Genomic DNA, 26,740 nt, shown 5'->3' with positions numbered 1-26,740 from the left:
TATTGGTGATGTCAGTGTCTCAAGACTCTCGGTCACCTTTCATGCCTTGTGATGCTGACATGAAGAACAGAATCTGGCAGACGAATGAGAAAGGGTCACGTTCGAGGTTTGTTCGCTGGCTCCTGTGGATAGCACAGAACCAGTCAAGGGAGCAACAAGTCTATGCTCTACAGCCACAAATTAAACAAAAAGGGGCAAATATAATTATGGTTAATGCGACAATGTTTGTTACTCTCAAGTCTCACGGTCCATGTCTTAGGCTTCGACTCGAACTAATGAATTCCGGATTCCAGCAGCCAGGTTCGACAGTCTTGATGCAGTGCATCCCCTGACCTGTCATGTGTTGTGTTAGTCTCAGGGGTTTATCTTATGTATAATACCCAAACTTGAGTGGTGGTTTGCAACACCCGCTGACTAGGCCCCCCGAGCCTTTAATTCCTCCCCGCGTTCCAAGTGGACGCTCGGGCTATGAGGACAGGGGGTTTCATTGAAGGCGACGGCCCAGCCGATACCAAGGCGGGCTGAATCATATGCAGCCAATGCAAAACCGCCTAAAAAAAGCCTAAAAAATCGCGGAGTTACAGCGCACCTGCTGAAATGGGCGCAGGGCTATGGCCACCAAAAAATCCTTGTTTTATTTTTCTTACTTGATTTAATACTGGAAGGACCCGTTCTTTGTCCTTTCCCTCTCTCTTCTTTCCCTCACACCACACTTGGTGAACACCAGTTCGACATACCCACGACACCTATCCGCTGCCAAATGCATATAGCAAAGCCTGCCGTCTTCCGTACTTCTTTCTTCCGATACCAGATGCGTGTCGCGAACTTCTACGAGATCGAGCGTCACTTCGAATCACAGCCCCGCGCAGATCCGGAGCGCCGACGAGGATTCCCTTGAATAGCACGACTATCTGCACTTGTCCACTGTCTGAGCTGGGCGAGTGCTGCGTGGTGTAGTTATCAGAGCATAATCGTGCCGTTCCTTAACCCCCGAAACTCAGACTACCACTTTAAATACCGCCCACCATGATAAGCCAGGCACCTGCCGCGGTCACCACCGTCCGCGGATTCCAGACTACACCTGCTACTTCGGGCGACGAGGACTCCGACCACGGACACAGCGAGGCCCCTACTCCGCGGCGCAAGACTCCCGGCCGAAACCTCATCATCAACGATGTCGTGAGTGCCAACTGCAGCCCTACCTTCCGCGCCCATCCCTCGCCCGCCATGTCGGGCATCGCCAAACTGCGCATGCAGATGGAGCCTCTGAGCCTCGATGGAGGGTCCCCATGCCACTCCATGAGTCGTGCTGGAAGTCAACAAGGACTGGCGCTTGAGTTTCGAAAGCAAATGATCAGCCGTACGCAGAGTCGAGAGGATGTTCGCAGCGAGGCTGGTAGCGAGATTTCAGACAGCTCTATTAGTTACGAGGTTAACCTCGAGCACGATTTTGCTAGTGAGAGTGTTCGAGAGCGTAGTGGATATCTCGAAACCCTAGAGGGCGGCCTTGCGCCAAACCGTAAGATGACGTCGGAGGACTTTGAACAGCTGCGATGTCTTGGCAAGGGTACCTATGGCACTGTATTACTCGTCAAGCAACGCGCGACTGGAAGACTCTACGCCCAGAAACAATTCAAGAAGGCCTCGCTTGTCGTCCACAAGAAGCTCGTTGAGCAGACCAAGACTGAGCGACAGATTCTCGAGTCCGTCAACAGACATCCATTTGTTGTCAAGCTGTTCTACGCCTTCCAAGACCAAGAGCAACTATACCTCATTCTTGAATACGGACAGGGCGGTGAGCTCTTCACCCATCTCAACACCGAGAAGATGTTCTCGGAGGATGTGGCCGCATTCTACATGGCGGAGATGCTTCTAGCCATCTCTCACCTTCACAACGATCTCGGCGTGGTCTACCGCGATCTCAAGCCGGAGAACTGCCTTCTAGACGCTGAAGGCCATCTCCTCCTGACTGACTTTGGTCTTTCCAAGGTCTCGGTCGACCAGAATGAGAGCTGCAACTCGATGCTGGGAACTGTCGAGTACATGGCGCCCGAGGTGGTCCTTGGAAAGAAGTATGGAAAGGCAGTCGACTGGTGGTCGTTTGGAGCCCTCGGATACGACCTGATGACCGGAAACCCACCTTTCCGTGGCCAAAATCACGCCAAGATCCAAGACAACATCGTCAAGCAGAAGCTGGTTCTTCCTTACTTCCTGAGCCCTGATGCTAAAGACCTACTCACCCGACTTCTTCGCAAGGACCCCAGCAAGCGTCTCGGTGCCGTGATGCCCAAGGATCTGGCGACGATGAAGAAACACCGGTTCTTCCGCAAGATTGACTGGAAGAAGCTGGCGGAGCGCGAGCTTGAGCCACCGATTCAGCCCATGATCACGGACCCTGAGCTAGCCGAGAACTTCGCCCCAGAGTTTACAGAGCTGTCCATCAGCCCGGTGCTACCAAACAAGGAGGCATGGCCTCGAAGTCTCCCTAAGGATGAGCTCTTTGGAGGATTTAGTTTTGTTGCATCTTCAAGCCTGTTGAATGAAGATCGATTCGCGGCTTTTGCCCAGACCTGATCGTTTACTGTCGGGAGGAGAGAAATGGTGACTATAGACTATAAAGACAGGGGAAGGGGAGTTGATTGAGAGGCATTGGTGTTATTCAAGATGCTTGCGTATTGATTGGTGCGGTTTTGCGTTACCTACAGAAAGAGCAGCTACAACAAAGACAGGGCCTCAATGGCCGTTGGAAGGTACTGTAGTATCTGTTAAGTCAGTCTGGTAGTACCGTTCGAATTGTAGATTTCAATAGAGTTTTCGTTTCTATACTTGATCCTTGCCATCGACTAGGGTGTTAATAACTGCCCGAAACGTGCAAACAGCCGGGGCAAGTGACAAATAACGGATTGGGGCTATGATTAGCCGGGGGCTTAGCCGTCAGGCTGGTGTTTGTTGGGTTGTAAGAGCATGACCGTGACTTCGTATTTGGGCGAGTAATGCAGTTGTGATGATTAGGTTGTCAGTCAAAGACACGGGGAAATTGACGACGGAAGAACATGATCTCACATAATCGGGAATAACATGCAGAAGGGTGAGAATGAGACACTTGAGCGGGTTTGTCTGAGTTGCTATATTGGCGCCTTACGCGTCTTCAACTAGGAATAGTCGCCGTGCCGGCTTTGAAGACTGAGCTTATCGCAGGAATAAGTTGCATCGATGGGTGACAACTACAACACCAATATCTACAAGATTAAACGAATGCGTCACAGACTGAAGATCGGCTCGATCATCACGTCAGGCCACGATAACAGTGACAGACTGCATGAATAGGCTTTGTAGAGTTGAGTCCTGACTTAGTCTGATCGTCCAGAGTGCAACTGCAACATGAAATGGGGCCGCGCAATCATCATGTACGAGGCGTAGACTATTGCATGCCATCGACTGAGACGATACTATCAGACTGCATCTGCGTTTCTTGGCATCATCGATGAAGCTGCTTTGTGATGATCGAATAATCAAACCTCCAAGAACCCTAGTACGAAAAGATTAAGGTCCATAGCCTTATTCGGAGAGAATTAGAGTAGAGAATAAGCTTTGGGTTGAAAGAGCTGACGTATTCATGAGGCTAAGAAAGAAGTACTGATCAGACTTGGAGGAGAGTTCCAGACCCTTGTAGCGTCGTGTTGCAAATTGGGATAATGTCATTGGGCTGAAGCTTGGTTATAGTACCCGTTTTGGGGGTAGCCGTGGGCCTGGGGGAATGGGAGAGGAGAGAACTGTTGATGTGACCTCATCAAACAAAATACGATACTGCCAATGGTAGACTCTGACGTGGACCTCTGAGGCTATTCACGCGTTGAAACCTCGGTACTCCACGTGGGATAACGCTGCTGCCGTGGGATGGCTGTCTGTTGTCGGATTGACCAATCTACCTGAGAGAGAAGCATAATCAGATCTTTTGCCTGATTTGGGCGCCTAGTCAAAGAAGAGAGTCTTCCCGACAGCCCAGATCTCACCTGCAGAGATATCCCTGTAGGGGTCGGCCGCCATTTCTTCCAGTCCTTGCAAGCGTGTTATCACAGCCTTTTTCAGTGATTGAGTCCTTGCTGTACATATGCACTGGCAGGCTGGGCATGCATCATATCGAGCAATTGAGCGCGTGTTCGAACACCAAGAGGTTTACTGAAACAGAGGAGGCCTCCCCCTCTTATTCGGACAACGGATAGAAAGGCACACGAACACACACCTTCCCAACGGCGACAGTTTCAACATCATGATGCCTCGACTGAAAGAAATGTGTCGTTAACCAATCGTTCCGGCGTCGTGATTGTGCCCTGAAGCCTCTAAGCGGGCAAACTGCCGCCATCTCGGCACTGAAACCCTCGATGGCTTAAGTCTATTCACTGGCGTGGATAGCATGGATAACTGTCTGGGCTGTGGCAGTGTGAGCGAAACCTTAAGTTAATACCTTCATCTCATGCTTGACAAGGATTAACCAGGGCGGATCCGACAAAAGAGCTGACGACAACATCGATCCCTTCCCTTGGGTCCAAGCCTTGGGCTCAAGGGATCCGTCCCTTTGAGCCAGGCTAACTAATGGCGGCACTTGTAATGTCATCTGCCGGGTCTCCTTGGTAGTATTCGACTTTGTAAATCGCCCCGTACCACCGGCACCAGGCTTTGTATCCCACAGCACTGCCGTGGCTTTGCGGCGCGTAGCGTCTGTAGCCCAGTGGACGATCGTCTCAATATAGGAATGCCCCCCTGGTCTATCTCCAGCTGTGCTTTGTTTGTGCTTATTATATTTAGTGCTTTCATTGTCCCCTCATGTAAGATTTCTATCTCCTCACTCGCAGTAAAAAATAATTCCCTTCTCTTCACTTCACCTGTCTCTGTTTCATTCCAAATAATACCATGAAGTCAACTTTCAGCGCATCATTAGCGGTGCTTTGTAAGTCGTCCCCGTCAACTCAACGCATCTCTCCCATCCAACTAACAGTCCTCCTTCAGCTGCTGCCAGCAGTGCACTCGCTGTCACATCCTCTTTCTGCCCGGACAATGGCAACGTCTGTTTCCGTTGGGGTATCCCCGAGGCTTCTGCAAGCGCGGGATCTGGCAGCTTTTACTTCCAGATCAAGGCACCAACATCCGCACAATGGGCAGGACTAGGCACTGGATCCCAAATGGCTGGATCCAACATGTTCATCATTTACCAAGACGGCAACGGCAATGTCACCCTGAGCCCAAGGAGAGGTGTCGGCGAGGTCATGCCCCAGTACACGAAGCGAAGCGGACTCGAGCTCCTCGACGGTTCCGGAATCAAGGACAACCAGATGATCGCCAACATTCGATGCAACAACTGTGTTGACCTTAGTCTCAAGGGCACGAGCTCGTGGATCGCAGCTTGGAAGAATGGAAATTCCCTGGACTCGACAAGCATGGAGGAGCGCATCTCTGAGCACGACACCCATGCCGACTTCAGCGTTGACTTTTCCAAAGCCACGATGAGCTCTGACAGCAACCCATTCACCGGCAGCAATGAAAACACCAACTCAAACTCTGGTTCTAGCTCTGGCGGTGCTGTGACACAGAACGGAAGTGGCAGCCCCAGCAAAACTGTTCTGCGCGCTCACGGCATCATCATGTCGATTGTCTTCATTGCTGGATATCCTCTGGGCGCCATCCTTATGCCCATGCTTGGAAAGTGGCTCATCCACGCGGGCTGGCAAGTTGTCATGTTGCTCCTCATGTGGGCTGGATTCGGCCTTGGATACGTATATGCTCGTGATGGTGGCTACGTAAGTTCTTCCCTGAGATGCGCTCGCGTCGGAACCTGTCTATCAGTACTAACGTGCGAATCTAGTGGGGAAAACAAGCTCACACAAGAATGGGCACTGCTGTTTGTGCCTTGATGACCCTGCAGCCTGTCCTCGGTTACATGCACCACCGGTACTTTGTGAGCCACCGCAAGCGAGGAGTTGTCAGCCATGTTCACGTCTGGTTCGGCCGAGCTCTCATCATCATCGGTATCGTCAACGGAGGCCTTGGTCTTCAGCTTGCCAACTCATCCACTGCGTACATCATCGCATACTCCGTCATTGCCGGTATCGCTGCCATCCTCTACCTGGCTGCTGCCTTTATTGGTGAGAGGCGAAGGAACGCTTCTCGTGCTAAGCAAATCTCTCCGCAGATGTCTCAGGAGGAGGCACGATAAACTGTCTCGTCAACCTAAAAGAGGAGTAATATGGTGGGGCTGTAATGCTTAGAAGGTGTTTCGGATATCGGGACTCGTGAATTGTGATACCATAGATCTTCAGTCCATTGGGACTGGATCTGATAATCGGCAAGATGTTTTAACTGCGATGTCAATCGTTCTCTTCTTCTTTTTTGTTACCTTGAAATTTTTTGACTTAGCATATACCATACCAATAGACTGGATGAAATCATTAGATCAAACATTTTTGGTGAGCATTGTGTTGTGCAACCTGGTTAGCATAAGGCTTTGGAAGCTGTTGCTTAATTGATATTCGAATATAGAAAACTGCGACAACTGGAAAGAGCTGTCGACAGGAGTGTGGTAATAAGCAAGACTCTACCAGTTTACAGTAGTTGGATATTTTCTTTCGAACAAATTGAGCATTAAAATCCATGCTGGCTGATCTCCGTGTAAGTGAATAGACCCGGAGCAGAGAGGGTCCAATGCAAGATATATCAATCCTGGCCAATCACACCTCCCAAAGGTCACGTGCGACAGCTCCGTGATGCTCCGGCAGCCACCCAGTTTCCTACTCAAACCTGAGGCATTAACTCCACGATAGCAAGGCCGAACCGCTCTAACCGGGGGCGAAGACGCATGGTCCAGTGCAACCTCTCACGATTTTTCCCCCAAAACCCTCAATCGTCCTCGCCCTCGATCTCGCTCTCGCTCATCTCCCCCGGAGTTATCCCCTCAATTGAGCCACCACCAGCCATTCAAAATGCTCATTCAACTCTCCAGGGCTTCGGTGAGAACAAAAATCAGGCCTAGACGATAAAAATACTCATGGTTTTATAGCGCGCTCGCTCCGCTGTTGCGGCTGTTTCTCGTGTCGCCAGACCCAATGCCGTTCAGGTGAGGGGCTTCATTGCTCCCACTGTCTCCCGGAAAGGTAAGACTCTGTCTACGCTGCTCCATGCTTCTCGGTCAATCCCTTTGGATGTCGCGAATACATCATCTCGATTGCCCATTTCTCCCGGTCGGACCTGTCCTTCTATACCCGAATCTGCACTCCACCTAAGCTCCGACGTCGCCAAACAACCAGCATCAAAAACGAGATATCAATCAGGGTTCGAATTACTTTTGGCTATATAATCTCGCATCTCTCATAAAAATTGACAAGCCGTTATACGATCAACTTAAATATGATTTGACCGAATCAACGTTCAATTGCTGACATCATACCTTCGCAGCCGACTTCGTCCAGGAGCTTTATCTGAAGGAGCTCAAGGCCTACAAGATCCCCGCCGTCAAGGAGTCCGATGCTGAGGGCAACGTCCAGACATTCAACGTCCCCAAGACACCTGCCTCCCCCGAGGAGACCGACCTCGCCGGCAACCTGAAGGAGTACGAGAGCATGGCCGTTGAGATTGAGGGCCAGGACAGCTCTGCCCAGTCCGGTACCCCCGAGGTTGCCGACTGGCTTGAGGCTGAGGAGGAGGATGAGGCTCACCACTAAAGCGTTTTTATTACCTTTGGGAACACATAGACTATCCTGACTGCAGCGCATTTTGGGGGTCATTTCTCACCGCCCAGCCGCCGTTTCATGGGAATAGCAAAAAGAGGGAGGCTGACACCAACTCACCCCCGAGAAGAGCAGCCGGAGCGATCAAGGAGAAAGCAGAAGCAGAAGCAAGTGGATTGGGGATAAGAATCCTGTGTACATTTTCCTAAAATTCAGCCTTTTTTTCGGTTGCCCGTAGGAACTAATTGCGAAATGCAAACGTCAAATGAAGCACACGCAACTTGTTACAACGATCATTTCCAAGTGACTATATATATTTCGTTGCATGTAAAACCTCGAAACAATATGTCTATCTCCTGGTGATATCTGACTAACCGTGCGTCTACCTCTCAAGCTGCCGACCTGACGTCGCAGGGCCTATGCCGATCAGCCTCGTGTGCCCTCTGACATCAATGATGTATCCATATGACTTCAACTTCCCCCGAATACTCTCATATAATCCAATGTCATACATCATTCATCCTCTAAGCTATGCTGCACTAGCTCTTGGTTATCGACGTCAGGTGGCAATCAACGTCATCGACAACCACAAGACGGAGAAGGCTGGCAGGCTGGGCTCGAACTCTTCCATAGGCTACTATATCCAACAAGGACAAGTCTAGAATAAAACGAAAGAGACCGATTTCCCTTCAGGGAGCTTTCAAGAATAGCTGTGGCATTCTCGTTTCATTACTCATATAGCCCTCCTGTTATTGCTGGGAATCAAAATAAGGAAAATGGCCCCCAACGGAGGGATCGACCAAAATAGACTTGATCCTCCTATTTTTTGTTTCTCGTTCTCTCTCTCTCTTCTCATTTTCCACAACCATAAAACGCCATCAGTCCCGTACAGCTCGACGACCAATGCAATGCAATACCAGCCGACCTCGATGCATATAATTCCACAAATTAGACATCCGTAACCCACATGCAAAACTGGGGAAGAGGTGAGTTTTTTGGTTTTGCGAAATATTACTTTTTGCTTTCTGTATGACACGTAGAGATAGATCAATCTCCAGCATGGTTGAAACGCCGTGGAGCTTGACTTGAATAATACTGTGCGGGAAAAAGGAGTTGCCGCATTATACGTCAAAGTGAGAACCCCCCACCATGTGCTCATCATGTCCAGTCTTCACGATCCCGCTCATCCGGTTTGCCTTCCTGAGGTCAATGTCGTCGAGATTGTCCCAATCGTCGTTATCGCGGTTCCTGTGATTTTGTCCATCATCCATATCTTCATCAACGAGTCCTGCTCGGTCTCGCATATGATCATCTAATGCGCTTTCGTCAACAAACGTGAAGCCTTGGAAGTTGGCCTGAACAGAAGGAGAAAGAGGAGTCGAAGCGGCATAGCCTCGGGCCAACGCAGCAGCACGTTCGTTCAGAGAGCCATTCTGATCCAACGCGGTCGTGAATTCCGGATCGAAGTATGAGACGTCTGTCTCAGACTTCAATTTGGGTTTGAAAGGTGGAGTGATAAGCTTCTTGGAGAGAAGAGTCCAATCCACATCGGCAAAGAAGGGGTGTCTCTTCAGTTCTTCGGCGTCATCAGTCGCACCTAGTCTGTGCTTGGGGTTTCTATTGAGGAGTCCCTTGACGAAATTCCTTCCTTCCTGAGAGAGGGTATCTCGAGGAAACCTCACCTTGCCGAAGGCAATATTCTTATACATTTGCTGCGTATCTTCGGCATAGAATGGGCTCCAGCCGCAGCACATCTCAAAGACCAAAACCCCAAGCGACCAGAAGTCCACCATCTTGGTGTAGCCAGATTCGTCTAGCAAAACCTCAGGCGCAAGGTATTCGGTTGTTCCACAGAAAGTGTTGGTAGTGTCGTTCTTCGTAAGATTGGCCTTGGAGAGACCAAAGTCACAAAGGGCGATATGTCCGTTAGCATCCAAGAGGATGTTCTCAGGCTTCAGGTCCCGGTATACAATGTCGTTATTATGAAGGTGCTGAATGGCCAAGATCAGTTCGGCGATGTAGAACTTGGCTCGCTTCTCATCAAACCGACCCTCTTTCTGTAGATGCCAAAATAGCTCACCTCCAGACATATAATCGGTAACGAGATAAAGTTCTGATGGTGTCTGGAAAGAGAACTTGAGACCAACGATGAAAGGTGAGTCGGACATGGCGGTCCGAACCAGAATATTTCGTTCTCCCACGGTATGGGCAACTTCCTTCTTTTGCACAATAACCTTCTTCTGCAGAACCTTCATAGCGTAAATGCGCTGAGTATCCTTTTTTCGCACTTGATACACCTGACCAAAAGTGCCCTTGCCGATGAGTTTAAGAATTTCGAAATCAGTGGGGCCAAATTGCTTCCTCTCTGCTCTGTGGTAGATGGCCTCGAGGAAGATCTCACCGGTTGGCGCATTTTCTGCCATGGTATCAGCATGTCCCTGCAGCTGGAACCAGCCCTGGACGGTGGCACCAGGATCCTTGCTAGCCTGAAAATCAACATGGCCGAGAAATTCATCGCCTGTTGCTCCATGATCATAAACTGAGACATCGACCAGCATATCATAGTCCACAACGTCGCTGCTCAGTGTCAGTAGTGAGTCTCAGACACAACTGTCCACAGAAGGTAACTTACAACTCGGCTTCGGCATCCCATTTTGGGTTGGTGAATGTAAGCTGACCTCCGGATCGGTTACGGAACGAGCCGTAGTCATTAATGCTGGTGTTGCTGCTTTGCCTGCTCCTCATGGGAATAGCCAAGGGACGCCCAGAGTCACTGCCTGATCGCTGGATAGGGATGCCACCAGCTGCCGGAGGTGGCTCGACACTGAGGTTATCGTCCTCATCGATGTGGTGAGGACCCCCAGAAATGAGCTCACTACGCTGAAAAACCACAACAACATAAGGGTCCCGACTCTTCCTAAGCCCACGAGCCTCATTGATCTTGATTGTTAGCTTTCCCTTGGCGGCAGGCGCCTGGGCACCGGCAGAACTCCTTGGAGTCTGAGTACCGCTGACTTCAGCACCGTCATGACTGGTCCTCCCGGAGGAAGGGGCTCTATCGGAGCCAGATGGTCGAGCAGCCGACATTGCTCGAGTAGGAGTCGAGTTGCCGCTCTTGAACGTCATACGAGTTAGCTCCTTGAGTCCATTAAGAAAATGCCACTTGCCGGGGGCAGCAGCTGAACAGGCGCCTGAACTTGTACTGGGCTCAGGATGCGAAGGAATAATGGAGTCTTTGGTAGGTGCTGTGTTTTTGGAGGAGTCAAGTTCAGGTAGTGATGGGTCATTGGAAGTTTGAAAGTGGGTGGTGGTGAATGGTGAGGCTGTGGGTTTCTTGAATTGTGACTGCTGTGTAAGAGACTTTTGCTCGACCGTAGCCCTGCCATGCGCCCCTGAGTCTGCAGAAATCATGTCCTGGGAGATAGAACCCCCCGAAGACGAGGGCTGAGAAGTGGGTGGGGTTGGGTAGGGGTCCGAAAGGTTATGCTCATCCCGCTCAGTGGTACTTGGCATGGAACCAGGACGCTCATGTTGAAGAAGCGAACGATCCAAAGCCGAGGACTCACAGCCGCGAGGAGAGCCTTCGGTGTGTGCCTGCAACTGCAGGCCGGCTGGTGGAGTGGGCACAACTGAAATTCGGTCTAGAGTGGTATCACTCTGTGACGAATTGGGATCTGACGAAGGCGTAGAAGGGTATTTACGAACCTGGCCGAAGTAGCTCATGATTCCTGGCAAGCGTTTGTCCTGTAGATCGGGTTGAGGTGTAGCTACACCGGATCGAGGAGTTTCGAGACCAATGTGATCGGCGCCATCCTCGTCTGCCGCAGACCTGACGTTTTTGTTAATAACCCCATGCATTTTTGTAAAAGATTTCCAGTGAGTGAATAAATGCTTCTACGCCGAAGCAGCGGCGCGGGGAAAAAAAACAAAGTGGGAACACTAGTTCATGACGGTTGCCAAGCGCGTCAACTAGAGGGTAAACAGGGCAAAGGCCGAGAGGGACCACCAGAGAAGATGGGCAATAACAGAAGAGGTGGACTCTGACGATGCGACTATGACGAGAAAAACACGGAATGGGAAGGACTTTGGAACTCTTGGTAGCCAGTGGTGTGTTCGCGCCGGTGTGGATGCGGAAGAAGCGCCAGGACCAGCGAGCGAGCAGTAGAGATTAGGATGGGATGCGAGGCCTTGCCGAGAGCGGCCGTGTAAGACGGACTATGAAGGGACCAAGTGGAGGCTCAATACTTGAATGTAATAAAAAGGACGATGACGAGATCAATTCTTTCCCGCGAGTAAAACTTCGCTTTGCGGCCGGGGTCAGGCTTGTCCAAAAAGCTTCCTTTTGCCTGAGGGCTTTTGCCCAAAATTGTTTGGACCAGGAGCAAAACGTGGAAAACTGAAGCTGATAGCGGGGCCGAACGCAGGGACTGACTCCGAGGCTGGGCAGCCTTTGGATTGGGCCCAATCACAGTTGAAGCGAGTCAGACCTGAGCTTGCAAAGTTGCAACATGGTCCTTGTAATGAGAGGGGGAAAAAAAGAGAAGTAACTAAAAGACGACCTGTCTCTTGCATAGGGGAATGCGAATGCCACAGCAGCCATTGATTGCTCATGTGCTTCTTTGCTCGTTTGGAACAGGCTGTATCCAATTTTAAAGGCTGCAAGATGATTTCGAGACGGCGGCGGCGAATGCTCGGTTCCACTGCGATGGCGAACTGAAGTCGAATGAACGGCGACGCCTTGATTGGTATTTGCGAGCTTCTGTTATAATGTCGAGTTTTCCATGGTTGCCGGGCTTTGCCAACAATACCAGGGCAAAGGCTCGACCGCTGTTATGGGGAATCCATGCTCTGGCTGCCAACGCAAAGGCGAGACGTCGTCCTGCAGTGCGGTTACAGGGCTGCTGTCCACTAGATAGAGCCCAACAAGGCCCAATAGTGGGATGCAGTCCTGCGTGAACAGCTGTAAGTGCCAGCAGCGGTTCCATTTCCGTGTGAGGTGATGTGGGTTCCCATGGGCGGTGTCGTAGAACAAGGGATCCAATGGCAGCTCTGGCTGGAACAGGCGTCGCTGAAGCTACTGAGCTCGAGTGCTGCAAGTCCGTCATCGTCGCCACCACCGACTGACTGCGCCTGGTGAGGGGCATGGCAGCACCACATCGCTGGAGGTCAGGATATCCATCTCGAGTCCCCACCAAAAACAGGATGAAAAGGGCACCAAATGGTAATAGCAATAACACGCAGAAGAGAGTAAAAGCAAGGCAAAACAGTAGCTTCAAAGATGACAGAAGAAGAAACCATTGACGAACCTAGACATCATTGCTTGAGTTGCTCTTCGTAGCAGATCAAAACCTCCTCCCGCATTGGAAGTCTCAGTGCCCGTCATGGCTGGCGGCGAGGAGCTTTATTAAAGCTGCCGCGGCTTAAAAACAGGGCCGAATTGTTGCGGCGGAGGAAGAGAGGGGCGAAGCGGGTATATTGCGTGAGATGAATCGTATAACGTTGTCGGATTGGGCGTCAGTGGCCCAAGGATTGTTGCTCGAGTCGATGGTAGGATGAAGTCGCGATAAGAGACGATACTCAAGCGCAGCCGACGGAAAATATGATGGTTATTGTTGAGAAAAGGGAGAGGGGAAAGATTGAGATGGCGCGAGCAAAAGAAGCGATGGAGATGATAATTAGACGTCTTTTTGGGGCAAGGTCAAGGTGAGGTGGGCGTGGGTGACCTGGCGCTGGCTTTGGGGGTGTTGAAGTTAGTACAGTGCGCAAGATGGAGGGGAGATTGGAGTACTTCACAAGCCGCAGCAGCTTATGTTTTCTTTTCAACTTGAAATTCAAGTATTGATACCTAGATTCAAACAAGTCAAAAGTAGACAATTTAGCCCCTGAGAGGGCTCGGTAGTCGTTAAGAGATGCTGTAGAGCTCTGAAGTACTTGTATGGAGAGAGAGGTTGCAAGATTATTCATTATTCAGGTACTTGATTACGGTTCATGTCATCAGAGGCAGCCTCAAGTACCTTAATGCTTACATCACCTACTATTCTGGATTTAAACTCAATGCTCAAATCCGAATAGCAGCAACTTACGTTAGACTTTGTGTTACAGTTGCGACCTCTGCTGTCTTCTCTGCGAGGCTGAATACATTGGTGTTTCGGTATTCGGCTTTACAACCCAAACGTCCACCAGGACGAACTGAGTTGGACACTGACCTGTTGAAGTTGGCTCGGCGCCATCCGCCCAAAGGTTCGGGCTTCTTGGCTCTTAGTTCTTGCAGAGAAAATAACCCCGCCTCTTGATGAACCGATAACGGGTTTGAAGATACGTTTGCAGTCAAGCCTGCATTGGAGATAGGTCTAGGGAGCTGAAGGTGGATGCATTAAGAAATGTCCATGACATCAGCGCTGCTGGAAACGAGCTGATGGGACCATGCCAATATTGTCGACTTGGCTTTGACAACAACCTGAAAAGGCAGCGAATTCAGGCATGATACCGTAAGTTACCTTCTGGCTGCTGACAAAACAGCGGTGTCTTCTAGAAGATGCAAAACTCCCAGTTGGTTTGGTTAAGGTAGGTTGTTCGGGTTTCAACTGAATCATGATACACACCCTACCGAGGCGTATCCACAGATTACAATAGACACTCCACAGTGCGAGTGCGTATTTCGAATCGAGCTGCGACTTACACCAGAAGGGCTACCTAACAATAGGCCGGCAAGTGGAGGAGATGATCCCTTTGCAAATCTGCAATCGCAATTCCCGTCTTCTGAGACGACAGGAAACAAACTTCCAACCACTCGCTCACAGACTGGTGGGGCTTTTCACTTCTGGCGGGGGTTCAACAAGATGATTGCATGCTCCTCTTATATTACACATCATCAACATCAGCAACCGGCGGTACCTAAGGCTTGGCGAAACATGCGTGCTGCATTGGCTTGGCTGATAGTCTGATATCTCGATTTGTTAACCGCTTTGCCAACCATGAATTGTACGGTGTCTGTTTCAATAGTATGACCAGTCATAAGTCTAGAGTGAGCCACTGAGATCCGTGGAGGTTTCGGGTGAAGCCTTATGATATCTGGTTTTGATCATAATAACCCAATAACACGCATTTCGAAGGAACATATCCCGAGTTGACCTTAGCCCCACCACAAGACAACACAAGAAGCCCAGAACTTAACAAGGTCTTATTCAACTCCAGCACTGCTGCAGCTGATCAGTGGAATATGAACATCTCGTGATGGGTCAAGGTATTCCAGTACATCTTCACAGAGTACCAAGAACTGCCTTGCAACCCATAAGCTTATGGTCCCTTTCGGCTCGGGGCGACTTCCTCGTCCCGTGAGGCCTAAGAGGACCCAGCCGTGCCCATGGCATGCATGATCTTTTCTGTGATTGCTCAACACTAATCAGGTACTAGTCCAGCTAACCAGAGAACCCGAGAACCCAGGCCTGCCAGGGTAACCGACCGATAACACAAGTCATGGTCATCGTGTACTCTGGTTCACCCTGCTTTTCAGCCTCGCTGCATCAACATCGGCCTCAGCATCAATCATTGGTCATTAATCTGGTTGCCTACAATGTGTTACACCGGATCTTTGGTGAACCGACAATACGGATACGGAGTCCCAGCATTTGCATGTGGTCAGTAGGTGAGATAGTTACGCCCGGAGCAAAGTAAGCGACTGCAACATGACTTTATTGCCACTATCTTGAACAAGGGTACATTGACTTTTGATCTGCTGCTTGAGTCATCTGAGTGCCTTGACTGAAATTTTGTTTCAGATACAAGACTACATTTGTGCCAATTCCATACAGCACAGTATACTCAGGACAATATGCGCCGTGTTTCACGTCTTTCAACCTAGATTTGATGCGCATACTCATGTACTACAAGAGACCTTATTCTCCTGCCTCGATGACATAAGTTCGCGTCCATTATGATCTATTCTCAATCAATATCAGAATCTGATAGGGCAAAATATGGGTCCTAGTTTATTGTCCATGGCTTCTCTGGAATTGTGATGCGTTGCATGCTTCAACTCATCCGCCGTCGGATTGACTTACAACTGAGACTTCACCAGGGTCTGGTGTTCTCGTCTGCATTATTGTATCGACCAACTAAGTCATCACAAGCCTGATCCTAGTATGATGATTGATCGACTTCCAGCTCTTGCTGCAACCTTCCCATGTGGCTGTTGTGTTACAACCCCCTGCCCTATTGGGCAATATCCCGATTGTGACACCTCAAACCAGACACATCGACTTGCTAGTGACAATTTCAGAGAAACATAGTAACATTAGCCTCGAGTGAACTGGTAAAGCATGCCAGGGGTTCACAATGAAGCATGACTAGTTCCGTAAGCCGAAATGCATGGCGCCTCATGCCCGGGACACTGCCATAATATCAGCTTATTATATCCAGGCTGAGCTGATCACATTTACGCGGCATATCACCGACCGTATTCCAGAGTTTTCATAATAGATCCTATTGATTGGTGTATCCCTGACATTTCCATAGCAGAGAATGATAAATGACGATATTGTGTATTGGATGGCCATGAAGCTCAACCAGTATGTATCACATACACTTTTGGTGACAATGAAAACGGCAAGGCACTTGGAAGATACCACATCGCCTCAAGGGAGCTCTCTTTACTGCATTGTAAATAAACGGCAACTATGAATATAAATGGTGAAACACTCCTGAGAGACTCTTCACAACCTATTCAGTCGGTCAACTACTAGTAGATATATTTTAGCTCAGGCCTGATATAGGTTGTGTGCCTGACGTAACTGATTATCCTGCCAGGGCATGTCCTATGATGATCAATTACTCAAATTATCATACAAACAAACCAACAAGACTCGTAAGTGCAAATGGCCAAAAGAAATTGGAAGTGCCCAGCATAAAGGGTCTCAAGGGCGGGTTGAAATAATATCACAAGTCACTCAATACTAAAAGATAATTTACTATCATAAGGAGGAGCAGAATAATATATTGTTACACTAAGCATCAGTGGTTGAAAGAGGGAATTTTCTTTCCCAATACGTTCACTCATAGATTGCTCTGAACATACCGCTGTGGGAGACCACCCCCCTCAAGCAGGCATTCAGAAACTCATACACCGTTCTTTTTCAACATCTGAAGCCACCTCGCTTCCATCTCTGGAGTAATGCCTTGGGGGTAAACCTGAAGCGGTGCTCGAGGCTTCAAGGGATCTGGATAGTTTACTAGAGGACTTGTCAATGACTACACCAGAAACGATTCTTGAGCCGAAAAGCTTACGCATGCTGATATGCTGATCAACTAGCTTTGAGCGCAACGTCTCGGTTTCTTCTGCATTTCTCCTCGAGCTTGTGTTGGCGGCTCGGTCGGCCATCTCTTGTTGAGGAATGGGTGATGAACGTAATCCGCCAGCCATTGAAGCGGTCAATAGGGGAGATATCTAATGGATAAGAATGAGTCTTGGTCACAAAATCAAGGCTATCAAAGGCCAGTAAAGGGCTAGAAAGGAAGGCCTCTAACAACGGTTCCAAGTAGGAATGTATTTGGGGAAATGATTACAAGACAAGAACTTGGTTTTCAGTGTTACGTATATACCGACAACAGATCAGATACAACAGCACTTCAAGATTAACAGCCAAAACCAGTCCAGCCCAGCCTATACCTGTTATTACCCCACCAAGATGACAAGCCACCCCGCAATCTTTCCAAGACCACAAGCTTTAAACAGTTGTGAAGAGAAACGAGGTTTGGCACTTGTATAACAAAATGTACATACATACAATTTTTATTTATTTCTCTGTTCGTCTTAGCATTTCTGCTTCAAGTTCTATTACCTACCTAGATTCAGGGCCTTAAGCAGAAACACCTAAATAAGGAAAGAATGCATGTGCCTGACGTCGTGAATCCATTTCAAGCCAGCTCAGCTCAGCTTTTGGGCCTAACTTGACCAAAAACCCACCAGCAATCAGCCTGTCCCATTCTTTCTTTTCCAACCTACCCAACTGAACAAACATCAACTGTTGGCTGAACCTCAACTCCATGCTCAACTTCACGATTTCCAACAACACTGTCAAGCATCTTTTCCCTCGACGAAGACGACGGCGTTGACATATACACAATAAGCAAGATTGGTCCTTGCACAAGAAAAAGCTCTTCATCATGGGCAAGAATACCACAGTGATCCCTGACGCCTGGGAGGACGATTGGGAGACTCAGGCAGACAAGATGGCCAGTGAACCTGAACAGCCGACACAGCCAGTGCCTTTATCCAAATCGGAGCGCCTGGCGCAGCATGCTGAGCAGAATCGCAAGTTGTGGGAATCTGCGTAAGCCCTCCCACCTCAGCAATATGTCCGGGTGTCACTAACATGAGGGTCGTATACAACAGCGACGCACCACAAACCTTCCACTACGTCGAGGCTGGTTCAAACTCGGGAGTTCCTCTTACAACCCCGTTCAAACCACAAGTCAAAGTGCTCAGCCGAAAACCCATCATCGCTAAGCGCGATGCTACAGCAGGGATGTCTGGCCTCTCATTAGATGACGATAATGAAACAAAGAAGGAGGTGCCGATGAGTCCAGAAGAAGTGCGAGCAAAGCAGAAGCGAGACAGAGAAGAAAAGCAACGTCGATACGAAGAAGCCAGAGCCAAGATCTTCGGAGAATCAAATCCATCTTCAGGAGCCTCATCACCTGGCACAGTTACCCCGCCGAAGGTAGATGGATACGCTGGTCGCGGCCGTGGCCGAGGAAGGGGTGGATACAGGAACAACGACACGCGACAGATCGATAACCGTCAACCTGAAAATCGTGCATTTGATGCCCCACGAAGAATGCAGAACATGTCAGGCTCAGGGCGCGAACTATTTGACCCCAACTTCAGCTCAAAACCTGAACAGCCTCCTCAAAGACGACAGCCAGATTATTCATCCGCTGGTAGGAGCGTAACTCCTCGAGATGAGCAGCAACAGCAATTGCAACCACGGGCACCAATTCGATCACCAAAAGGACCAGACGGAAGTGGCCGGGGAGGATTCGGCTTTGCTCATCGAGGCAACAGGGGCAGTTGATTATTTCTATCGACATGCTTTGCTTCTACCATCCACCCCCAATCTTTCCGGCCAGCTGCACCACCGTCTCATCCGTCGTTGTATCCTTTCCAACATTGCTAATAACCTCACGATATGTCGTAAACGCCAGTCTATCTAAGCCAATACCTGTAACTTCCGCCCAATGCGCCAGGGTATCATTTATATATGAGTGGGAAATGCCACCAATAGTCTCGGCAGTCTCAACAACGGAAACTTCAGTCCCCGCCTCGTCTCCAGAGAAATATGCCTCGTCGACCTCTGACAACCACAGCTTTTGCTCTTGAGGGCCTGGATTTCCGGAGTAATTCTTTCTTTCCATGACAACAGGGTCATCAACTTTTATTTGGCCGCCGCCATTTGTACAGCCGCCAGGGCATGCCATGACTTCAACATAACTATACTCGAGAGAGGCGGCCTTGCCTGCAGGCTTTCGAGCACTTCCAAAAGGCTTGCCACCAGGCATTCGAGACGGCCTGGCCGGTTTTAGTCTTCGAACGAGATTTTGAATATTTCTGAAGCCATAATATCGGGCAGCACGGAAGACTGGCTCGCCATTCACCAATATTGAGTACTCAGCAACATCAACGTTGCGGCCACGTGTATGCACAATCTCTGCGCCAGGGGTCTGCGCCGCCCGGCTCTTGAGTATATGATATAGAAGACCCCCTGAAGTGCCGGCTTCGCGAGGTGCATTTCCGGTCCACATACGAGGGAAAAGAAACTCGTGGAGCTTTGGATCAGGGAATGGGGTTAGACTTTTGCTTTGCAGTGGTGTCTTGGGGATATTGAAGAAGCTGAGACCTCTTGACTCGGCGAGCATGAGAATCTCCTTGCTTGTGATGACACAGTCAACGTCGCGAACTCCTCGTCCCCGGGTCTCCCCTTCAGCCCAAACCTCCTCGGTCAACTCCTCTCTACTTGCCTCCAGTTTCTTGTCAAAGCAGGGCATAACAGCCAGATGCCAGATACGGCCAGGTGCAATACCCAGCGTTCGGCTCAGTGTCGTCTTTAGTAATGTGCCCATTAAGGCCTGTGGCGACTTCACCTTTGAAATATGGGGTAGAACGTGGGGATGTGTCTTTTCCGCATAGCACACCCAACCGGGGCAGGACGAGGCCAATATGGGTTTGGCTGGGGTTGCGGTTTCGGTCTGAGAGGTGCCGAGAACTTCATCTGCTCCAAGAACGAGGGTTGCCTCTCTTGCAGTATTGGTATCAACCACCCATGTGAACTCGTTATGATATTTGCCGCCACTGGCGATTCCCGAGGGACCACGGAAGAGGTTGTCCAACATGTGCCCTGCATCGCCCTCTGACACGCCTCCGCCACATGCTGCCGCTAAGTTGGCCCTTGTTTGAGGGCTCACGCTGACAACAAAGAGCTTTGCGTTCTCCTCCTCTAGACCTTCCACTCTGAACTTGCCACTATCGTCTGTCACCAACTTCAAGGCTGGGGCCGAATCAAGGGTTGTGAGGACTTCGGCATGGCTCTGGAGGCTCACTAAGACAGCCTCGGCAGATGTAACACATCCAGAGCAGGCTAGACAGTCTGTGAGGGAGATCTGAGCGGGCGCATTCGGATTCGTAGCGGGCTGTTGGCCGTCAAGTATAACTTCGGTCTCGAGAGATTGTGGTTGCGGGGGCGGGGCAGCGGGGAGAGTCTCGACGGGTTTGATGCAAGCGACGCCAGGAGAGATGAAGTCGTTGAGGTCGTCGGCAGAGAGAATGGCACTCATAGCGCCGGTTGTTCTGGGGAGATATTGTATGAGGTAGAGGAGGAGGCCCTTGTTGGAAGCGTGAGAGCTTGTCGATGGTAGGATATTCTTGTCGGAGTGGAAGTTGCCTCTCGGGAATTTTTAACTGGAGACTTGGACGTAATTGTGACTGGAGCAAACTAGCTGACAAATAAACCTGCAGTCTTTTCCTGAAGATTTGCAGTAATGGAAGATTAAAGAGAAGAAATACTGATATCAGAACAAAAAGGTCTCAAATTCAACCCAGAGATAAGGTATGAAATGTTTCTGAGAGTCACTTAATCCCAGGTTGGCTTACACATGGGCCTGGTTTTGTATAACTCCTCGGAGGACTGGACACGGCGAAGACGGCGTATCAGGCCGTGCCAAAGTAATAGATAGGCAATAAAAACGTTGTGATTCGCAATGCCTCCACAGTCTGGGCCTCTCCGCGGGACGGTGGACAAGCGAGATCGGACCAGACAGAAGCGGCTCTATAAATTTTGGTGGCGAACCATTGTACAACTAACAGACTGGTCTAGCCTCTCGGTTCGGGGGTGTGGGGTTCCATGATGGAAGGCCAGCCGGATGCGATGGGGCACATACCTTGTTAATGGTGACGTCGATGCTTGGTCTAAGCCTCTGATCTCTAGACATTGATCAGCTCTAGAGCTTCAGCTTCAGCTTCAACCTGCATCTTCAATTATAGCTTCACCTTGACCAAGTCGTAACTTCGCCTTTCGCTTATCTTCATTCAAACTATACTTATACACACTTCGAACAATGAGCGTATGCGCTTTCACTATCATGCTCTCAATTCACCAACTGACAATTTCCAGGCCATCGCTTCATACACCTATGGTAACTTTCTCTGGTTGAGCACTCAAGCTCTTCCTCTTATTGCCTGGCCCTCCTTTGTCGGGTCTCTTCTTCGGCCTGGCAATGAGACATCTACCAGTTGGGCTCTCCTACAGCTGCTCGCTATCGTATCGGCTAACAACTCTCAAGCTTTGGAAACGTACTTTGGCCGCTCTTTAGGACTCGCTCTTCTTGCGCTCGGCCTTACCGTAGTGGTTCTCTCAGGCGTTCTTCCTCTCGATTCTTCTTCCAAAGGTGGCAAACTCCTCTCTTTTTAGAGTCGCATTGTCTAACTCCCGATGACAGAAGCCCCCGAAGGCGCGCCGTCTCCCTACGCTTCCGCTGCGGTCCTCATATCCACCCTCCACCACGCTTCGAGCGCCTTTTACTGCTACGGTCGCTATTCCTGGACTGGAGAAACGGGGTTTCTACTGGGCTGTGTAGGAAGTGCTGTCTTTGCGACCTTTGGATTGTACTGTGTGTTGTTTGCTGGTGATACAGCCATGACGAGCCGGTACCACAAGTTTGACCAGAGCACAAGCGGATTCCCTTTCAAGAACTCTCAATCGTATCGGGCCAAGAAGAAGGCTTTGTAAGAACATGCTACGGGGGCAAGTATGTGTATCGTTTATAATTAAATCATGATTTAGTCAGCTGTATTGGGAATCAGAACCCGTGTATTGTAAGCTCCCAATTTCCTCATAACCCAACTCCCTCAACTCCCTTCCCGTGAAATATTTTATGGTGCAAAGTTTTATGGTGCAAAGCGTGCAATTATACCTGCCATGGTCAAGGTATCCGACGATGTCTGGGTGGATTTCGCCGAGGTGTCAAGATATCGGTGCTCCTTGGTGAAAGATCTCCCTACGCAGTGAGCTCTGCCACTTTTGTCCCGTTGGCAACTCCTTCACTTTCAGCGTTCGCACCGTTTGTTCTCTCGCCTTCGACGCTCTCTACAGCACCAGGAACGTGAACATCGACAACCCCCGTAAGGATAGCCTGTCGTCGCTCATGCCAATTAACCTCGCTCTTAATGACCTGCGAAAGCAACACCTCCTTCTCGAGCCACTCCTTGTAGTAGATTTCCTCCCACTCCTTGCACTCTTTCGTAAGAGAATCTCCAATCTCCTCGGCCCACTTACTCTCCCAATGGCACTTTCGGTACAGCTTGTCAACAGGAAGCTTAAGCTCATCAGGGGCGAAGAGATCTGGTGTCAATGGCGTAAAGTACTCGGCGTTGGACTCATCGCCATTGGCAGCATCGTCCATGTCGTCATGGGGGCCTTGCGATTGTTGGTTGGTCTTCATGATGATTTTTATCTTGCCTCCCTTGCCCTGAGGCCCAGCTTGCATCGACTTGGGAACAGGGTCAGATGGACGGAGTGCTTCTGTCTCGTGAACCGTACGCATATGTTTGGCCAGTGCATCGCTTCGCGTAAAAGACCGGTCGCATTCTGCAGCGAGTTAGCATGTTACGCAAAAAAAAAATCCGCAGAGGTGATTATACCAGGTAAGTAGCAGTAAAAAGGCTTCTCCCTTGTATGGCTGCGCATGTGTGCCTTGAGAGCATAACCACTAGCATGCGGTAGGCCCTTTCGAGTACAGCTCATCCATTCGCAGGTATACTTCTTCTGTCGGTTCTCAATATGCGAGTTATGGATGTGTTCAACCAGCTTGTCCATGTTGCCCTGGTCGCCCGCTGGACAACCATCCCAGTCGCATTTCGTGACTTGTTCCTGGAAGTCTTCTTCGTCGAGGCGCGCATTGATCGGGGAACTGGGGATATCGCCTGAGGTATCCGATGACACATCGGACATGCCCTCGAGGGGATCGGGTTCAGGCACCGCTTCGGCTTCGACATCAGGAACTACAGCAGAAGATGTAGTTGAACCGGCTTCGAGTCGCTGGCGCTTCGAGGGTCGCAGTGTTGATTCATCGTACTCATGGCCGTCCTCTTCGTATTGGTCTGACTCGTCCACCGATGAGAGCGGCGACTCAGGTGGTGAGTAGTCGCGTACCATTATTCGCGACCTGGACGCTCAGGCGCGTCTCCTTATCGATGAAGCTGAGGGGAATTGCGCGGGGTTAATTGATATTGATGATATTTGAATAGCGGAGAAATCTAACGAGCTGCTGGTTGATGATTGAGATGCGGGAAGGACTGCGAGTATCTTTGGTAAGCGGATTGGTGATTATTTAGGATGTGAGATCCTGGGTTGCTCGTTATTCAAAAAACGCCAGTTAGAAGCTTAGCAGCACAGTGTCAATAAGACGATACCAGGAGCAACAACGCCGCACCATAACGACTTGGCCATCACAGTGTGCGCGTTTGCCAGGGACAGTATGTGATACGCTCCAGTAAGGAAATGTCTGATTTACGCAATGAAATCCCAGCTATTTCATGTTAAATAATCTCATATCTTCTTATTGTCTGTTGCTTTCCAGATTTCGCCCTTTTGCCTTATGCTTTTTTATCTATCCTTTGAATCAAGAATCCATTAAACTCCAAGCCTTGAATCAAATATGCGAGCTTTTGCAACAATATGCAACCCCAATCCCAAGAAAATTTGTTTTGGATCGAGCGCTAAACGTATTACATGCCCATGATGTGGTAGAAATCAGACTTTAGGCTCCGTTTGAGAGTTCTCGGCGGGCCTTCACGGCCTGCGCAAGAGTATCGAGTGTCGAGACAGTGTCTTCCCAGCTGATACAAGCATCGGTGATGCTTACACCATACTTGAGTCCCGACTTGCCCTCAGGGGGAACCTTTTGGTTACCTTTGACGAGTTAGCTGATGCTGATTCTGTTGGAAGATGTGGCCCATGACTTACCCTCATTGATGTTACTCTCAATCATGACTCCCATGATACCCTCCTCTCCCTTGGAGATCTGGCCGGCAATATCGGCAGCAACCTTGGGCTGGTTCTTGTGGTCTTTAGAAGAGTTACCGTGACTGCAGTCGACCATAACTCGCTGTCGCACGCCCTTCTTCTTGAGTGCCTCCTTAGCAGCGGCAATGCTCTCAGCATCGAAGTTGGTACCCTTCGAGCCACCGCGAAGGATGACGAAGCAATCATTGTTGCCCTCGGTACCAACAATGGCGACAACGCCAGGCTTGGTAACGGAGAGGAAGTGGTGGGGGTGCTGGGCTGCACCAATGGCATCAATGGCGACGTTCAAAGAACCATCAGTTCCGTTCTTGAAGCCCACAGGGAAACTCAGACCACTGGCAAGCTCACGGTGAAGCTGGCTCTCGGTTGTACGGGCGCCAATGGCACCCACTGAGAGCAGATCGGCGAGGAACTGGGGAGAGATAGTGTCCAGCATTTCACTGGCAATGGGCATACCCTTGGCAGTAAGGTCGACAAAGAGTTGGCGAGAGATTCGCAGACCCTTGTTGATCTGGAAGCTACCATCAATATCAGGGTCGTTGATCAGACCCTTCCAGCCAACAGTTGTGCGGGGCTTCTCTAGGTAAGATCGCATGACGATGAGAAGCTCGTCCTTGTGCTTCTCCTTCTCCTTCAAGAGGAGGTCGCAGTAGGCCAGGGCGGCAGCAGGGTCGTGGATGGAACAAGGACCAATGACGACAAGCAATCGGTTCTTCTCGTCAGTGCCGTTAACAATGGCCACAGTCTCATTACGGCCTTGTAGAACGGTCTTCTTGGACTCGGGGGTTTGGGAGATTTCGTGTTGAAGGAGATCGGGGGGAGTCAGAGGGTTGTAACCGCGAACTAAGAAGAATTAACACATCTGTTGGAGGGACAAATTTTGTAAGCCAGAGCTTATGGCAGATGTTTGCTTACTTCTCCAATCTTCCGAGTCGGCTTGATTGCCAACATTCTTGTTGGGAATGAAGAACTGACATTATCGTGAGTCACCCCTCACATTAAGAGCAGAGAGCTCAAAGAGATGGACTTACAGAAGACATGGTGACGGCGATGGTGGGGTTAGAGGGGATACAAGTCAGAGTGGGGTGTAAAGAGAAGAGAGAGATTCAATTGCGCGAATCTGAGAGTACCACAGAAGGAGGAATATGATGATAGGAGTCGAGTGTGGAAAAGGAAAGAATAACATAAAAAAAGTCGTCTCAACAAGGGCCAAATAAATTATAGTTTATGTGGTTTCCAGACCCTGACCTGTCCCTTTCTTCCTGCCCGTTCCCTTTGCGCCGGCCTCGGTGTGTCACACTCAAGAGAGTCACTCCACGGTTTTCAGGTTCGATTATCCCGCTGCTGATTGGATGAAATGAACTTTGCCCCGCACTCTAGCTGGCCGGTTTAGCAGCGATCACAAGAGATACAGGGCGGAAACGTGCAATCCTGGCGGAGGATCAAAGCACCCATTTCTGCCATTGTCTACTACAGTAAGTAAACGGGAAGGAAGCTCCAGATTTTTAGCTTGACTCACCTTGAGCGAAGAGATGAAAGTGGCCACTGGTTGCCACTTTGGCTGGTGGGTTTTTGCACTAATTAAAGCCAGCCGTTTTATTAGGTAGGGGCAGCTGTTGGGCTGAGACTTTCATGTTGTTGAGGCGAATTATTTCAGAATACCTACCTTAGGTATTCATGGTCTGGAGTTGAGCTTTGCAACACCGTACATACCCTGCTTAATATGACTTCTGTGTGCTCCCTCCTACACCACTATCGACAGAGCTTTCGTGCACGCAATTAACCTTTCATTCTCATTGGTTATATGTCATTCGTGGCTGTTAGCTTTTTATTGTTGTTCCCGTAGGGGGCCCATCAAAGCACCGCCGTATTTCAGTACTGAAGTCGGCAGGTGTATCTGATCCAGCTCCCTGGGCAGGAGAGAAGTTTTCTGCAGAAGGAGAGCTGAGACTGAGATAACCTGAATAGGCCATAGGAGAACCAATGGCCTACCTTAAAGAGTGGCAGCTCCTACGAGGCGAATTTTCTTCTCGTCATACAGCTATTCGCACGACTCAGCAGAACTAGGTGAGCTCTGTTGTAGTTGGCTCACCCTGCCCATCATTCCAGGCGTGTATGACAACGCTCCGGAGCGACTATCACCGTTATAAAAACGAGCTACAGTTAATCGAAAAGTGAAAATCATATCGAATCGAATAACACAATTATAATAGAATACCTGTTTTTTTTTTCTTCTCCTTTTTCTTTCTAAATAGATAAAATCATTTATATTTATCAATAGCTGTACTCGGTACAGTTTCACCCCACCCTTTCCCATCCTTGACCCCCTAGATATGTATTGTGAATAAATTACACTATGCTTTATGATGTTGCATTCAAACTCCTTGCTCAGGACTCAGGCTCTTTCTCTTTCTTCTCGCCCCCGTCCTCCGTTTTCTTGTCTTCGGA

The 26,740-nt window shown here is 49.6% G+C and overlaps 10 protein-coding genes across 21 annotated transcripts; 5 read left to right on the top strand and 5 right to left on the bottom strand.

The window, feature by feature from the left end:
• The first annotated feature begins 185 nt into the window (after positions 1 to 185).
• FOIG_01104 (AGC/RSK/RSKP70 protein kinase) lies at positions 186 to 2,891 on the top strand. Its single transcript, XM_031197753.1, has one exon. It carries the CDS (start codon positions 1,027 to 1,029, stop codon positions 2,572 to 2,574), a length of 1,548 nt encoding a protein of 515 aa, XP_031073520.1. The 5' UTR covers positions 186 to 1,026; the 3' UTR covers positions 2,575 to 2,891.
• A 781-nt stretch (positions 2,892 to 3,672) lies between these two features.
• On the top strand, positions 3,673 to 6,655 carry FOIG_01103 (uncharacterized protein). 3 transcript variants are annotated; one of them, XM_031197750.1, is made up of 3 exons: positions 3,673 to 4,948; positions 5,008 to 5,795; positions 5,861 to 6,655. In XM_031197750.1, exons 1-3 carry the CDS (start codon positions 4,912 to 4,914, stop codon positions 6,209 to 6,211), a joined length of 1,176 nt encoding a protein of 391 aa, XP_031073517.1. In that variant the 5' UTR covers positions 3,673 to 4,911; the 3' UTR covers positions 6,212 to 6,655. The 3 variants fall into 3 exon arrangements, with proteins under 3 accessions (XP_031073517.1, XP_031073518.1, XP_031073519.1); XM_031197751.1 differs by having other exon boundaries at positions 3,673 to 5,795; XM_031197752.1 differs by having other exon boundaries at positions 5,008 to 6,560.
• A 58-nt stretch (positions 6,656 to 6,713) lies between these two features.
• Positions 6,714 to 13,505, top strand: FOIG_01102 (F-type H+-transporting ATPase subunit H). The gene is made up of 3 exons (XM_031197749.1): positions 6,714 to 7,001; positions 7,052 to 7,145; positions 7,447 to 13,505. The coding sequence occupies exons 1-3, from the start codon at positions 6,975 to 6,977 to the stop codon at positions 7,710 to 7,712; spliced, it is 387 nt and encodes a 128-aa protein (XP_031073516.1). The 5' UTR covers positions 6,714 to 6,974; the 3' UTR covers positions 7,713 to 13,505.
• Positions 7,526 to 13,513, bottom strand: FOIG_01101 (AGC/AKT protein kinase; the record flags this gene model as incomplete). 5 transcript variants are annotated; one of them, XM_031197747.1, is made up of 4 exons in its annotated part: positions 7,526 to 10,295; positions 10,351 to 10,832; positions 11,424 to 11,547; positions 13,025 to 13,513. In XM_031197747.1, 4 exons carry the CDS (start codon positions 13,099 to 13,101, stop codon positions 8,840 to 8,842), a joined length of 2,139 nt encoding a protein of 712 aa, XP_031073514.1. In that variant the 3' UTR covers positions 7,526 to 8,839. The 5 variants fall into 5 exon arrangements, with proteins under 5 accessions (XP_031073514.1, XP_031073515.1, XP_031073511.1 ...); XM_031197746.1 differs by having other exon boundaries at positions 7,887 to 10,295; positions 10,351 to 11,375; positions 13,025 to 13,101; XM_031197748.1 differs by having other exon boundaries at positions 11,424 to 13,513.
• Positions 13,514 to 16,639: 3,126 nt separating this feature from the next.
• Positions 16,640 to 17,353, bottom strand: FOIG_01100 (uncharacterized protein). The gene is made up of 2 exons (XM_031197743.1): positions 17,001 to 17,353; positions 16,640 to 16,945 (listed from the first exon to the last, which is right to left on the bottom strand). The coding sequence occupies exons 1-2, from the start codon at positions 17,134 to 17,136 to the stop codon at positions 16,833 to 16,835; spliced, it is 249 nt and encodes an 82-aa protein (XP_031073510.1). The 5' UTR covers positions 17,137 to 17,353; the 3' UTR covers positions 16,640 to 16,832.
• A 161-nt stretch (positions 17,354 to 17,514) lies between these two features.
• Positions 17,515 to 20,984, bottom strand: FOIG_01098 (cytosolic Fe-S cluster assembly factor NAR1). The gene has a single exon (XM_031197741.1). It carries the CDS (start codon positions 20,544 to 20,546, stop codon positions 18,816 to 18,818), a length of 1,731 nt encoding a protein of 576 aa, XP_031073508.1. The 5' UTR covers positions 20,547 to 20,984; the 3' UTR covers positions 17,515 to 18,815.
• FOIG_01099 (uncharacterized protein) lies at positions 17,673 to 20,976 on the top strand. Its single transcript, XM_031197742.1, has 2 exons — positions 17,673 to 18,046; positions 18,109 to 20,976. The coding sequence occupies exons 1-2, from the start codon at positions 17,880 to 17,882 to the stop codon at positions 18,788 to 18,790; spliced, it is 849 nt and encodes a 282-aa protein (XP_031073509.1). The 5' UTR covers positions 17,673 to 17,879; the 3' UTR covers positions 18,791 to 20,976.
• Positions 20,985 to 21,083: 99 nt separating the features above from the next.
• Positions 21,084 to 23,634, top strand: FOIG_01097 (uncharacterized protein; the record flags this gene model as incomplete). Of its 4 annotated transcripts, XM_031197739.1 has the most annotated exons (4): positions 21,084 to 21,332; positions 21,383 to 21,500; positions 21,552 to 21,656; positions 21,708 to 23,634. In XM_031197739.1, exons 1-4 carry the CDS (start codon positions 21,327 to 21,329, stop codon positions 21,995 to 21,997), a joined length of 519 nt encoding a protein of 172 aa, XP_031073506.1. In that variant the 5' UTR covers positions 21,084 to 21,326. The 4 variants fall into 4 exon arrangements, with proteins under 4 accessions (XP_031073506.1, XP_031073504.1, XP_031073507.1 ...); XM_031197737.1 differs by having other exon boundaries at positions 21,085 to 21,332; positions 21,383 to 21,656; positions 21,708 to 22,889; XM_031197740.1 differs by having other exon boundaries at positions 21,089 to 21,404; positions 21,708 to 21,997.
• FOIG_01096 (uncharacterized protein) lies at positions 21,634 to 23,650 on the bottom strand. The gene is made up of 2 exons (XM_031197736.1): positions 22,909 to 23,650; positions 21,634 to 22,855 (listed from the first exon to the last, which is right to left on the bottom strand). Exons 1-2 carry the CDS (start codon positions 23,420 to 23,422, stop codon positions 22,266 to 22,268), a joined length of 1,104 nt encoding a protein of 367 aa, XP_031073503.1. The 5' UTR covers positions 23,423 to 23,650; the 3' UTR covers positions 21,634 to 22,265.
• Positions 23,651 to 23,731: 81 nt separating this feature from the next.
• Positions 23,732 to 25,511, bottom strand: FOIG_01095 (phospho-2-dehydro-3-deoxyheptonate aldolase, phenylalanine-inhibited). Of its 3 annotated transcripts, XM_031197733.1 has the most exons (4): positions 25,324 to 25,511; positions 25,208 to 25,262; positions 24,233 to 25,135; positions 23,732 to 24,178 (listed from the first exon to the last, which is right to left on the bottom strand). In XM_031197733.1, exons 1-4 carry the CDS (start codon positions 25,330 to 25,332, stop codon positions 24,027 to 24,029), a joined length of 1,119 nt encoding a protein of 372 aa, XP_031073500.1. In that variant the 5' UTR covers positions 25,333 to 25,511; the 3' UTR covers positions 23,732 to 24,026. The 3 variants fall into 3 exon arrangements, with proteins under 3 accessions (XP_031073500.1, XP_031073502.1, XP_031073501.1); XM_031197735.1 differs by having other exon boundaries at positions 25,208 to 25,511; XM_031197734.1 differs by having other exon boundaries at positions 24,233 to 25,262.
• Between the last annotated feature and the right edge of the window lie 1,229 nt (positions 25,512 to 26,740).

This window comes from Fusarium odoratissimum, assembly GCF_000260195.1.
Source record: "Fusarium odoratissimum NRRL 54006 unplaced genomic scaffold supercont1.1, whole genome shotgun sequence".
NCBI classification, from domain to species: Eukaryota; Fungi; Ascomycota; class Sordariomycetes; order Hypocreales; family Nectriaceae; genus Fusarium; species Fusarium odoratissimum.
The sequence above is the reverse complement of the archived record's forward strand: the minus strand, read 5'-3'. Positions and strand labels throughout refer to the sequence as shown.

Excerpts from the sequence above, each read along its gene's own strand:
- FOIG_01104 (XM_031197753.1), top strand. The coding sequence starts at position 1,027 with ATGATAAGCCAGGCACCTGCCGCGGTCACCACCGTCCGCGGATTCCAG.
- FOIG_01103 (XM_031197750.1), top strand. The coding sequence starts at position 4,912 with ATGAAGTCAACTTTCAGCGCATCATTAGCGGTGCTTT. Across the intron at positions 4,949-5,007 it reads CGCATCATTAGCGGTGCTTT|CTGCTGCCAGCAGTGCACTC; the intron begins GTAAGTCGTCCC and ends GTCCTCCTTCAG. Across the intron at positions 5,796-5,860 it reads ATGCTCGTGATGGTGGCTAC|TGGGGAAAACAAGCTCACAC; the intron begins GTAAGTTCTTCC and ends GTGCGAATCTAG.
- FOIG_01102 (XM_031197749.1), top strand. The coding sequence starts at position 6,975 with ATGCTCATTCAACTCTCCAGGGCTTCG. Across the intron at positions 7,002-7,051 it reads TTCAACTCTCCAGGGCTTCG|CGCGCTCGCTCCGCTGTTGC; the intron begins GTGAGAACAAAA and ends ATGGTTTTATAG. Across the intron at positions 7,146-7,446 it reads TCCCACTGTCTCCCGGAAAG|CCGACTTCGTCCAGGAGCTT; the intron begins GTAAGACTCTGT and ends ATACCTTCGCAG.
- FOIG_01100 (XM_031197743.1), bottom strand. The coding sequence starts at position 17,136 with ATGGCTGGCGGATTACGTTCATCACCCATTCCTCAACAAGAGATGGCC. Across the intron at positions 16,946-17,000 it reads TGATCAGCATATCAGCATGC|TAAACTATCCAGATCCCTTG; the intron begins GTAAGCTTTTCG and ends CAAGTCCTCTAG.
- FOIG_01099 (XM_031197742.1), top strand. The coding sequence starts at position 17,880 with ATGGGCAAGAATACCACAGTGATCCCTGACGCCTGGGAGGACGATTGG. Across the intron at positions 18,047-18,108 it reads CGCAAGTTGTGGGAATCTGC|CGACGCACCACAAACCTTCC; the intron begins GTAAGCCCTCCC and ends CGTATACAACAG.
- FOIG_01098 (XM_031197741.1), bottom strand. The coding sequence starts at position 20,546 with ATGAGTGCCATTCTCTCTGCCGACGACCTCAACGACTTCATCTCTCCT.
- FOIG_01096 (XM_031197736.1), bottom strand. The coding sequence starts at position 23,422 with ATGGTACGCGACTACTCACCACCTGAGTCGCCGCTCTCATCGGTGGAC. Across the intron at positions 22,856-22,908 it reads TTTTTACTGCTACTTACCTG|AATGCGACCGGTCTTTTACG; the intron begins GTATAATCACCT and ends AACTCGCTGCAG.
- FOIG_01095 (XM_031197733.1), bottom strand. Across the intron at positions 25,136-25,207 it reads CGACTCGGAAGATTGGAGAA|TTCGCGGTTACAACCCTCTG; the intron begins GTAAGCAAACAT and ends AATTCTTCTTAG. Across the intron at positions 24,179-24,232 it reads TGAGAGTAACATCAATGAGG|GTAACCAAAAGGTTCCCCCT; the intron begins GTAAGTCATGGG and ends AACTCGTCAAAG.